This window comes from Thamnophis elegans, chromosome Z (assembly GCF_009769535.1).
Source record: "Thamnophis elegans isolate rThaEle1 chromosome Z, rThaEle1.pri, whole genome shotgun sequence".
NCBI lineage: Eukaryota > Metazoa > Chordata > Lepidosauria > Squamata > Colubridae > Thamnophis > Thamnophis elegans.
Window position 1 is genome coordinate 124,846,352 of NC_045558.1, and position 12,264 is coordinate 124,858,615.

A 12,264-nucleotide genomic window follows, 5' to 3' on the forward strand; every position below is an offset into this window, starting at 1 on the left:
TGAGAGCTGTATGGAATGAAATTTCATTTTAATGTATGCCGATTAGTGTTCATTTAAAATGACAATAAAGTTATTCTAAGTTTAAGTCTAAGTCTAAATATAAATGAGATAAAATCTTACACAGTAAACTAGATCAATTCTGGAAAACCCAAGCAATTTATTTCTGAACAAAGAAGTCTTCATTTAGAAAACGTTGTGCACATTTTTTTTCTCCTTGATATTGTGCGTTTGTGACGTTTCTTACATTAAGAACCCAGAGTGCATCATAAGAGTAAATTTTCCTTTAAACTCTGCCCAAAGCCTTGACTTCAATCCTGAAGGCACTCAAGGTTGACTCAGCCTTCCATCCTTCCAAGTATGAAAGGACGCAGATTTTGGGTGCAGTATGCAAAGAATGCTTACATAGTAAACCACCCAGACAATGCTATAAAGCACTATGGGGCAGTATACACATCTAAATGTTATTGCTATTGAAAAATGGGAAAAGACAACTATTCCTGAATGACATTTTTGGCTGATTATTGTCATGTTCTTTTTATAGCATCATAGAATTCAGCCATCATTCATGTTGCTCTTCAAATCACACCATTCTTTTTCCTAACTAGCTGCTCTCTCGTATTCAGCTCTGGCCTCAGTATGATAATGTAGCACTTGGGCAGGAAAATGCAACCTAGTAAACCACCACTTGAGGCCAAAATAGAGAAGACTTCCACAGCCACCATGGATTTCCCCTTGGTGCTCAAATACGTAGGCACAAAGGACACCCAAACACTGCAGAAGACCAGCATGCTGAAGGTGATGAGCTTGGCTTCATTGAACGTGTCGGGCAACTTCCGGGCAAAGAAGGCCACTGTGAAGCTGATGAGGGCCAGAAGCCACATGTAGCCCAGGACAAGGTAAAACATGATCTCCGAGCCTTCGTTGCACTGCACTAAGATCTCATCCAGCTGGGAATGCATGTCCAACTCTGGGAAAGGAGGACAAATGGTCCACCAGGCAGCACAGATGCTTGTTTGAATAAGGGAGCAAAAAACAATGACTGAGACGGAAAGCCTTTTCCCCACCCACCACCTCATGCGGTTCCCTGGCTTTGTGGCCATGAAGGCCAGAACCACAGTGATGGTTTTGGCTAACACACAAGACACTGCAATGGAAAAGACCACTCCAAAAACTGCTTGCCGGAGCAGACATGTGACTTTCCCTGGACATCCGAGGAAGAGGAAGGAGCAAAGAAAACACAGCAGGAGTGAGACAAGCAGGGTGCAGGTGATATCCCAATTGTTGGCTTTGACGATGGGAGTGTTCTGGTGGAAGATGAATGTCCCCATCACCACAATTGTGATGACAGCAAAAGAAACAGCAAAGCCAGTCAGGACTTCTCCCAGGACTTCTTTGTAGGATAAGTAGGTGATAATTTTGGGAATACATTGATAGTGTTTCTCATTTGGATATTGCTCTGCGGGACACTTCTTACATTGGTTGGAATCTGAAAACCATAAATAAACTCTCTAAAAAGTCTACACATTGAATAGAATTAAGTTCTTAAAAATTATTCCATCCTGAAGTTGTTTTGGGAGAGAATAAACCTCTTAAAATTTTTGCTTTAAGAAAATCCTTTTAAAGTTTATTTTTATTCAATAGACTACATTTCTTGAACAAGAGATTACACAATTAAATAAAGAAATGTTTTTACTTTAAAAAGAAGAAGGCTGGTGAGAGATCCCAATCAATCCATGCTTTTCTTTAAAACCACCGTATTTTGGGGAGTATAAGATTTTGAAGAGGTGAACTAAAAAATTTTTTTTTTGCACTCTGCAGACCTCCCAAACCCTCTGTACATCCATTTTTGTGAAAGAGGGGTGGGGTTTTGGAGGCCAAAAACCCTGTATTCAATGTATAAGACGGACCCAGATTTTCACCCTCTTTTGTGGGGGAAATGGTGCGTCTTATACTTTGAAAAATATGGTACATTAAATAACCCAAACTTGGTTAGAACAAAATGTATTTTTAAAGAAACATAGATATTTTTTTCTTACCAACCATGGTGGAAATGCTTCCCTCTGAACACTTGACACAGTCATAGCAGCAAACCTGTTTTCCCTCCTCAATCAATTTCCGGTACCCAGGATGGCAGCTTTCTACACAGGTGGCAGAAGGTGGTGTCTAATGAGAATGGCCAGAGGAAGACAGTAAAATGGATTATAATCAAGCTTTGAATCAATCAGTCAGCAGTCATTCTCTTAAAATAAATCCAACCCCTCCACCACAGATTCTTGTAATTTCTAATAATGCAAAATTTAGAATTCCTAGGACCGATTGCTAGACTCAGTCAGAGGAGCAGTTAAAATATGTAAAGTCTTTGAACTGCTATTGAAAATTTGAAGACAGATCCAAATCCGGACACCTCTTCACATTACATAAAGGAACTTGAGATGTCCTAAAGAGGATCATGAAAGAGTATGTTTCTCATGACCTTAATGAGCTATTTTAAATTTCAATGGTAATAAGAAAATCCAAAATAAATTTGTGATGTATGGGAAAGAGTGTTGAAACTGCTGAGCTGACAGCAAAAAATATTCCTGTTTAGCATTTGGTATCCTTTTCCAATTATTCCTATGTTATGTTGCCACTCAAGGGTGGTTTCCCCTATTTCATTGCATAGGATGGGTCAACCAAAACAAAGAGATTGTCCAGCTTCAGTTGCCTCCCGTTTTCTGAACATACTCAATTATCAAAAAACCACCTGACAATTATGAGTGTTGCAAGTGTGGTGAGCACAGGACTTGGGTGATGCCAACTTTGGTATATGTCCACAGTCCATCTGTAGTATTCTGTGATGAACCATAAAATGGGATAACACAATAGTCCAATCTTGCCTGCATTTCAAAACACATAAGCACTAGTGCCTGCTGAAATGTTATTCAGTTTTCTGAGAAAATGAAGAGAAAAAACACACTGAATCTCTAAATGGCTAGAAGCTGCCCCAGATTTTTGAATTGGCAATGGGAAGCAAAAGGAGATGGTGGCAAGAGAAAGATTTCCCGTGAAGCTCCAGGGAAATGAGATGTTTATGTTACACTGAGGTGGAAAATAGGTGTCATAACTTTATGCCTCAGATAATTCAAACATTGACTACAAAGTCAGATAAACTCATCAGTGGGAAGTGTGTCTGTCTGTCTGTCTGTCTATCTATCTTCTATATATCAAACATCCATCCCTCCATCCCTCCATTCCTCCTTCCATCCATGCATGCATCCATCCATCTATCCATCCATCTATCTATCCATCCATCCGTCCATCCATCCATCCATCCATCCATCCATCCATCCATCCATCCATTCATCCATCCATCTATCTATCTGTCTATCTGCCATTTATCTATCAATCATCTATCTATCTATCTATCTATCTATCTATCTATCTATCTATCTATCTATCTATCTATCATATATATATATATCAATCATCTATCTATCTATCTTTCTATCAATCATCCATCCATCCATCCATCCATCCATCCTTCCCCCCATATTTGGGCATACCAGGGGTTGTGACTTTAAATATATACCTCTCACCCTGGCTGGCTGATAAGGAGTCGAACTCTGTAGCTCAATGGTTAACACATCTGCCTAAGAGGCAATAGAGCACAGGTTCGATTCCCAACATGGGTATGGCTAGCTGATGAGAGCTAAATAGCTTGAAATAGATCTATACTAGTCTCCCTTTATTTATTTATCAGCATAAATATAACAAATGTAACAAAAAGGCAACAGTAAAAAAAAATATTGGGTTTCTGTCTGGATGGTCTCTTGTGACGAGCCGAAGACAGAGAGTGGAAGTGTGACCTTCCCTCCCATATTTGGGCATACCAGGGGTTGTGACTTTAAATATATATACATATATATATATATACATATATATATATATATACATATATATATATACATATACATATATATACATATACATATATATATACATATATATATATACATATATATATATATACATATATATATATATATATACATATATATATATATATATATACATATATATATATATATATACATACATACATACATACATACATACATACATACATACATACATACATACATATATATATATATATATATATATATATATATACTTAAAGTCACAACCCCTGGTATGCCCAAGTGTGGGGGGAAGGTCACACTTCCACTCTCTGTCATTAGGCTCGTCACAAGAGTCCATCCAGACAGAAACCCAATATTTTTACTGTTGCCTTTGTTATATTTGTGTTTTTATTTGTGCTGATAAATAAATAAAGGAAGACTAGTATAGATCTATTTCAAGCTATTTAGCTCTCATCAGCTAGCCATATCCTTACTGGGATTCGAACCTGTGCTCTATTGCTCTTTAGCTCTAATGAGAGCTAAATAGCTTGAAATAGATCTATACTAGTCTTCCTTTATTTATTTATCAGCACAAATAAAAACACAAATATAACAAAGGCAACAGTAAAAATATTGGGTTTCTGTCTGGATGGACTCTTGTGACGAGCCTAATGACAGAGAGTGGAAGTGTGACCTTCCTCCCACACTTGGGCATACCAGGGGTTGTGACTTTAAGTATATACCTCCCACCCTGGCTGGCTGATAAAAGGAGTCGTTCTCTGTAGCTCAAATGGTTAACTCCCTGCCTGGGAGGCAATAGAGCACAGGTTCGAATCCCAGTAAGGATATGGCTAGCTGATGAGAGCTAAATAGCTTGAAATAGATCTATACTAGTCTTCCTTTATTTATTTATCAGCACAAATAAAAACACACACACACACACACACACACACACACACACACACACACACACACACACACACACACACATATATATATATATATATATATATATATATATATATATATATATATATTTATGCTGATAAATAAATAAAGGGAGACTAGTATAGATCTATTTCAAGCTATTTAGCTCTCATCAGCTAGCCATACCCAAGTTTGGGAATCGATATATATATATATAGCAATCTTAGAGTAGAGTAGAGTAGTATCTTTCCCTTTTTGTTTTTATTAATGTAACTGTAATTTTTCATATATTATTTTAAAGGAGAAAGGTAAATCGTCCATTCAATGTTACCTTTCAAAAGATGAATCTCCCACTTCACTAAGCTCTGAAGAAGCCCCTGAACCCAGAGGGTCCATAACCCCAGAGATCAGAGCTCCCTTTCCCTACAATCTGAAAGTGCAATGTAGATTTGAGAACTTCTTCATTTTTCCAGAATACAAGAGTGTTCTAACAACATTAAGAAGATATCAAATGATCTTGGAACTACTCTAAGATTGCTGGTTTAAAATACTAGAAATTTGAGAAAATATCCCCATGTTTTCTTTGGTTTGTTTAACTCACCTGTTTAAATTTGGGGTTCCATACAATGACAGTTGTATTTATGGTGAAGTCTTCCTTTTGAGGACTCTGAGGTTCGATATGTCCAACTTGGACCTTCTGAAAGGATCGATTGGGGAAAGTAATCAAGTTGATGATATCGTATGCTGCTGCCAGGTTTCCATTCTCATTGAAAGCTATTTCTTCCCCAACACTATTGTTGAAATGGAGGTTTTTCAGAAATAAACGAAGCTAAACGATAAGAGAGACTAGTGAGAAATTGGTGTCAATAGCAGACAATACAACATGGGATTTATCAAAAGGTGCTCAACCAGTTTTTAATGAATAATCAAAATTTGAGTTGATAGTATTTTTTATGTTCCAATGGCATAATTCTGTTTTGCAGGACTATATTCATATTTCTATGTTTAAGATATTTTTGTATATATATTGCTTATTTGTACTTCATGAGGAATAAAAGGAATTGCTAAGAAATATTACAGAATAATAGAATAAAAGAGTTGGAAGGGAAGTTAGATATTTTCTACTCTTCTTGTCCAACCTTGTACCATTTCAGAAAAATAGTTATCCAATCTCTTCTTAAAACCCTCCAGTGTTAGTGCACCTACCACCTCTGGAAGCAAGTCATTACATTGATTAATTGTTCTAACTCAAGAAATTTCTCCTTAGTTCTAGGTTGGTTTTCTATTTGATTGTTTTCCATCCATTGCTTCTTGTCCTGCCTTCAAGTGCTTTAGAGAATATCTTGACTCCCTCTTCTTTGTGCCAAGCCCAATATATATAATGGATAACCCAAGAAAACGTATTTATTGGAGTTCTACTTAATAAAACATGACTAAGAAGTTCAATGATGACCTTGATATATTAAATCAACTTTTCTTCAGGCATAGGACAGAAAATGCCTACACCAAACATATCTCAGAGAAAGACAAGTTTTGTCATTCTATCCTACCCTTGCCTTTCATTTCATCAATTATTATTATTATTATGCAAAATTCTTCCTTCTGTCTACTTTGGTGAATTTTTCTTCTGCTACTCAAGTTCAAAATGTTGCAAAATTGTAGTCTTTTATTGGATTTGAGAGTTTTGGGGGATTGATGATTGGAAAGGAAGGAGAACGCCTCTGGGAAAAGATTACTTCCCTATGTCTAACATAATATCTGTAAATAAAAATCTAAATTTCCACAAGGATTAAGCATTTTCAGAGAATACCATGAAGCCTCTACACAACTAAAATTATAAATTTGAAAGACAAAAAGAACAAGTATAAAAAGTGGAAAGCGGGGCACCCAATTAAGGCAGAATATCAACAAATATGGCTGCAAATATGAAATAAGGAAAGCTATTGCTCAAAGTCTTATGCCAAAAAACCCTTCTTTTAACATGTAAAAAACAAGAAAAAAGTCAAGGAAACAATTGGTCTACCAGTGGGAGAAAATGGCAGGAAGATGATGAGCATCAGAGAGAAAGAGGAACTGCTTAATTCATTTTTTGCATCTGGCTTTAAACAAAAGGAAAAAAAAACACTTCAACCTATCAAAAACAGAACTATGAAAAACATATCAGGAATAGAACTCAAAATAGACAAGAAAATGGTAAGAGAGCACCTGTCCGCCTTAGATGAATTCAAATCATCAGAACCAGATGGATTAAATCCCAAGATTCTGAAGGAACTGGCAGACATGATCTCACTGAACTATATCTTTTGAAGGTCCTGGAGTAGTGGGGAACTACCAGAGAACTGGAAAATAGCTGATGTAGTTCCCATCTTCAAAAAAGGGGTAAAAGATAAATCCAGCAAACTACAGATCTATCAGCCTGACCTCAATACCTGGGAAGATTCTGGAAAAGGTAATCAGGGAATGAATCCGCAAACACACTTTTTATCTAGATATTGAATTTTTATCTTTTAAATTGTTAAAAAATAAAAAGAATTGTTCAAAAAAAATAAATCAAACAGCCCAAAGCATGTATTTCAGTAGAGATAAATATCCTGAAGATGGATTCCAGCATGAGTCTGGAAACACGGATGAGTAAATCTCTTGTGCCATTGACCGACCCGGATTCAATCTCTCATCAATATCCTGGGACAAGTATATTTGTCTTCATTCATAAAAGGATACTTTGTGAATTTTGTAAACATTAAATAACTATATTATTTTGGCTACATTCCCATTGAAAGGCAATGTAATTCACCTGCCAAGGTTGGATTTTCAGAAATTTCCACTTCTCTTCATTGCCTTTTGTCTTCTGCTTGGCTCTGGATGAATATATAGCATGGAGACCATGTGCTACAGCATACACAGCATTGTAAATACTGTAGCTCTGGCCAGACATCTCCATTTCAAAGACAGTTCCAGGGAGACTCCCCAAATCCTCTTTCCCAGTGCATTTTCTTTTGCCTGGTGCAAGTATACTGCTTATTGGAAATGAACAGATAAATGCGGCACCCCAGAACACAGGTAGCAAAGGCACTTTAGAGTGATATGGATTTAGGTTCTCCAGGTACTCTTGAAAGCCTGGAACCCTATTTGTGTGTAGGGCAAAAGACAAGCTGCCATTAAAGGACAAAGTGGTGAATTTCTTTGACTCAAAGACAGATGTGACATCCCAGAGAGCACTTATGATCCAAACCCTCTCTATTGGGCACCTGCTATGAATTTCATAGCTTTCAAGAATTATTCGTAAACCTTCTATAGATTCCATGTCCCCATAAACAAGTTTTACATTGGTTTTACTATACCACAGGAGACGTCCTATGTTACTTAGATTACTCTTCCGTATGAAACTGGTGTTATAAGTGGTCACTCTTGGAACAAACTGAATTAAAGAAATGCAAATGTCACTCTGGATGAATTTTGGTCTCAGAATTCTGAGAAATTTCTCTCCAGTGGCGTCTTCTGGAATGAGGAGATCAATCCAATTCCATCCAAAATATTTCAAGAGCTGAATAATCCCAACATACTGGAGATTTTCATTTGGAGTCATCCAAAAGAAAGAAGGAAACTGCTGTTTATCACTCAATGCCAGGTCAAAAGTGCCAAAACTGAGCTGCAGAGTGGGAATAATAATGATGTGCTTTTAGACTAGGTACTGTTTTTGCAGATATGTCAACAAGAAGGAAGGAAGTACATTTCTTTTGGACCTTATTTCAATCAAAAATCCTGATGGGAGACTTAAATATTAAATCTGGGGATCAACAAGTCTTTCCTTATAGCTTTTGCTATAAGACCTTCATTAGTTTTCCATTCATCACTTTATATCAGACACACTGCTACAATATCAGTTAATAATGTCTAAGCTTGACACTGAGAAGGAGGAGGAGAAGGAGGAGGAGGAGGAGGAGGAGGAGGAGGAGGAGGAGGAGGGGAAGGAGAAGGGGAAGGAGAAAGAGAAGGAGAAGAATCAAGATAGCAAGAAGGACAGTTACACCATTTCTTACATACCAAATGTAATGTTTGTGCTTATTAAGAATTACTCCTGTTGCAATAGTAATTGATGCATTGCATTTCTCTGACAAAATAAACAAATAAAAACTTGATCTGCTTTTGAGAGATTACCCTCAATTTTGGTCTTCCTTTAGTTTTTTTTAACTACCACCTTTTCCTCTTCGTTCTTGAGCATTTATGTGAGCCCAGATCCTTACCTGTGGAATTTTGTAGGCATTTAAGATGTTGGCTATCTGGATGGTGTTCTGGGAAGGAAGATCACCAATGACAGCCATGATGTTTTGGTCCTTTCCCTTTCTGTAATTGAAGGGACACCAGCTTTCAAGAAAGAAGAGATCCAAGAGGTTTCGAGAGGCTTTCATTGCCTGAAAACCATTCTCATGTATCTTGGAGACCAAGGTGATGTTGGGTAAGAAGTCGTCATTCATGTTGATCTCCTGAATGGCAAAACTGAAGGCTAGGACATGCTGTAAGTTTTTAGGCAATGGCCTGCAAGAAGAATTTAATTTAGTTCTACAATATTAATGTTTTTCTCCACACCTCAAATGATGTATTTGTCTGCTTGAATGAGTACAGGAAGTCCTCAGCTTACAACAGACCATACAAAGTTACAACGGCACTGAAAAAAAGTGATTTATGACCATTTCTCACACTTAGAACCCTTACCACATCCCCTTGGTCACCTGATTTATATTTGGATGCATGGCAACTGATTCACATTTATGGCAGTTGCAGTGTTCTGGGATCACATGATCACTTTTTGGGACCTTCTGACAAGCAAAGTTAATGGGGAAACCAGATTCACCTCACAAAATTTACTAATTTGAGAACTGCAGTGATTCACTTAACAAATGTGGCAAGAAAAGTAATATGGGACAAAAGCTTTGATTCTTAAAATTCACAAGTTAAGACATTCCAGAAGTGAGGAAGGCATCGAGTGAGGAACCGAATTGGAGGGTCTGAATCTCACTTGAGGATCTGACAGCATTTGTGCATCACATTTTGAGAAGTTTAAAACAGAGGTTTAATGCAATTGCAAGGATTGTTTCATGTATGTAGGGCAACAATTCAACTGGAGGGCAGAAGCTGATGGATTGTACCATCTATTAATGACAATCCAAATACTTAAGATATATTTGCCAAAATGATAGGGACAGCTTGCTGCCCACCCCCCCCACCCCCGAATCGGTTCCCGGTGTCCATTGTTGGCTTGTTTTTCAGTCATTTTTTATGTTCTGTGCATGCTCAGAACAATTTACAGCTGACAGTATACGAAGCATGTGCAAAGTGAACTGGCAGCAATGCCAGCATCAACCAATCCCTGCTTAAGATATATCATTTTTACACATTCATGTATTTAAAGATGTCCCTTCCTTGTGTGCCTTAAAGTACCAAGGAGACTCACTGCATGATAAGTAGAAAACTCAAGCAACCACATTCTTTATAAAATAAAAGTCTTGGTATATAGAAGTGTTTGCAAATAAGGAATAAGTGAAAAAATCCCAACAGTGTCATTACATAGTATGGGAATCAAAGATGTAGAGTACTTACAACTTTTATTAAATATTCACTCTAAATAGTTTTGATGTGGTTTCTTTTTCTTTTGAATGCTAAATTAAAAAAAATAGTGGAACAGTGTAATTAAAACCAATTTTTTTCAAAATTTTCATTAAAAAAACAAATCTTTTCACGAAGAGATTAATTCATGTATAACAACTGCCACATGCAAAACCACATCTATAAGGCTACATTCAACCGCTATATTCCAGCACCTGAAACATCATTAACCAAGACAAATGAATAAATAAAAACCATGTTTAAACCAGCTTTAATTCTCATCTAAAGTGGAAAAAATGTAATCAGAATATCTTGAAAAGTAAAGGTAGGTGTTCCCCTCGTACATATGTGCTAGTCGTTCCCGACTCTAGTTGGGACGTCTCCATGGTCATGTGGCCGGCATGACTAAATGCCGATGGCACGCAGAATGCTGTTACCTTCCTACCAAAGTTTCTATTTTTTTACCTGCACTTTTACATGCTTTCAAACTGCTAGGTTGGCAGAAGCTGGGACAAATAATGGGAGCTCACTCCGCTACACAGCATTAGGGATTTCAACTGCCCAACTGCTGAACTTTCTGATTGACAAGCTCAGTCTCTTAGTCACTGAGCCTCTGTGTCTTTTATATCTTGAATACAATCCCCTTAAAAAAAAACCCAACCCTTGAAGGGCACATCATTTTCTTTCAAAGGAGTACTTGCCTTCCTGTCAAAAATCCTTCTGGAAATTCCATAAAGTGCAGTAAAGGCAATTCAGAATATATAGTAGACACAAATTCTCCAATGACTACATCACTGAAGTGAGCAGGGAATCTAAGCTGAAAATGTAGTTTCTTACTGCAAATGGGGTTCAAGATCTTGTTGAAAGAAGCTTGGAGGAGAAAAAAAGAGAGTAGAAATCCATGGCAAAGTATGTTGAATGCCAAAGTAATTTGGCTCCATTCATAAGAGTGCAGCCACATCTTTTTCACCACACTTTGCCTGGGACAATGAAATAGACTCTCTATTGTTTTTATGCATATCTAAAGTTGTAGATTACAATAATTATCATCTGAGTGATTTATAATGCCACCTACTGAGCCTCATGGAGTTGTTGCTAATGGTAAACTTAAACTGCTCCGTCCCCCTAGGTTCTGTGCATGCCCCCAAAAAAACAAGTTTAATTAATTTAGGTAGGTAGGCAATTCCCTTTCCAAAAGCTATTCAAATCTTTTTCCAGTTGAAGAAATTATGTGACTCATCTCTTGACAGCTCCTCATCAGGGGAGAATGAACTGATCTTGGGATCATAACAGATGTTGAGTCCTGCTTTCTCAATCCAAGGAAAGCAATGCTGATTAATAGAACAAGAGATTGATTAGTAGGCAGATAAATTCTCCCTTCTCATCTCCCAGTCTCCCAATTTAGTTAAATGCATATCTCTTCTGCCCCTCCACTTTTCTGACATGTTTTAAGATATGGTACATGCTGTATCAGTGCCCCCTCTAAAACTATAATCGCATGCCTTCATGATTACCATCCAGTCACACTCACTTCTCTTATGATTAAACATTTGAGTTTTTGGTAATGGACTACCATATTTTTCGGAGTTTGAAGTTTGAAGTTTGAAGTTTTATTTTACTTATATGCCGCCCTATTCCCTGTAGGGACTCAGGGTGGCGAACAACTCAAACGGGAAAGGGAACATACAAATATAAAACAGGCATTTAAAATAACCAACAACCACACCTGTCGAGAGGGGAAGGGAGGCCTGCCAGCACAGCCAGGTCTTAACGGCTTTTCGGAAAGCCAGGAGAGAGGTGAGGGTCCGAATCTCCGTGGGGAGTTCTTTCCAAAGGGCCGGAGCTGCAACAG

The 12,264-nt window shown here is 37.5% G+C and overlaps 1 protein-coding gene across 1 annotated transcript; it reads right to left on the reverse strand.

Moving 5' to 3' along the window:
- Nucleotides 1-575: 575 nt before the first annotated feature.
- Nucleotides 576-9,283, reverse strand: LOC116521635 (vomeronasal type-2 receptor 26-like). Its single transcript, XM_032236296.1, has 4 exons — nt 9,053-9,283; nt 5,410-5,637; nt 2,037-2,163; nt 576-1,486 (listed from the first exon to the last, which is right to left on the reverse strand). Exons 1-4 carry the CDS (start codon nt 9,281-9,283, stop codon nt 576-578), a joined length of 1,497 nt encoding a protein of 498 aa, XP_032092187.1.
- Between the last annotated feature and the right edge of the window lie 2,981 nt (nt 9,284-12,264).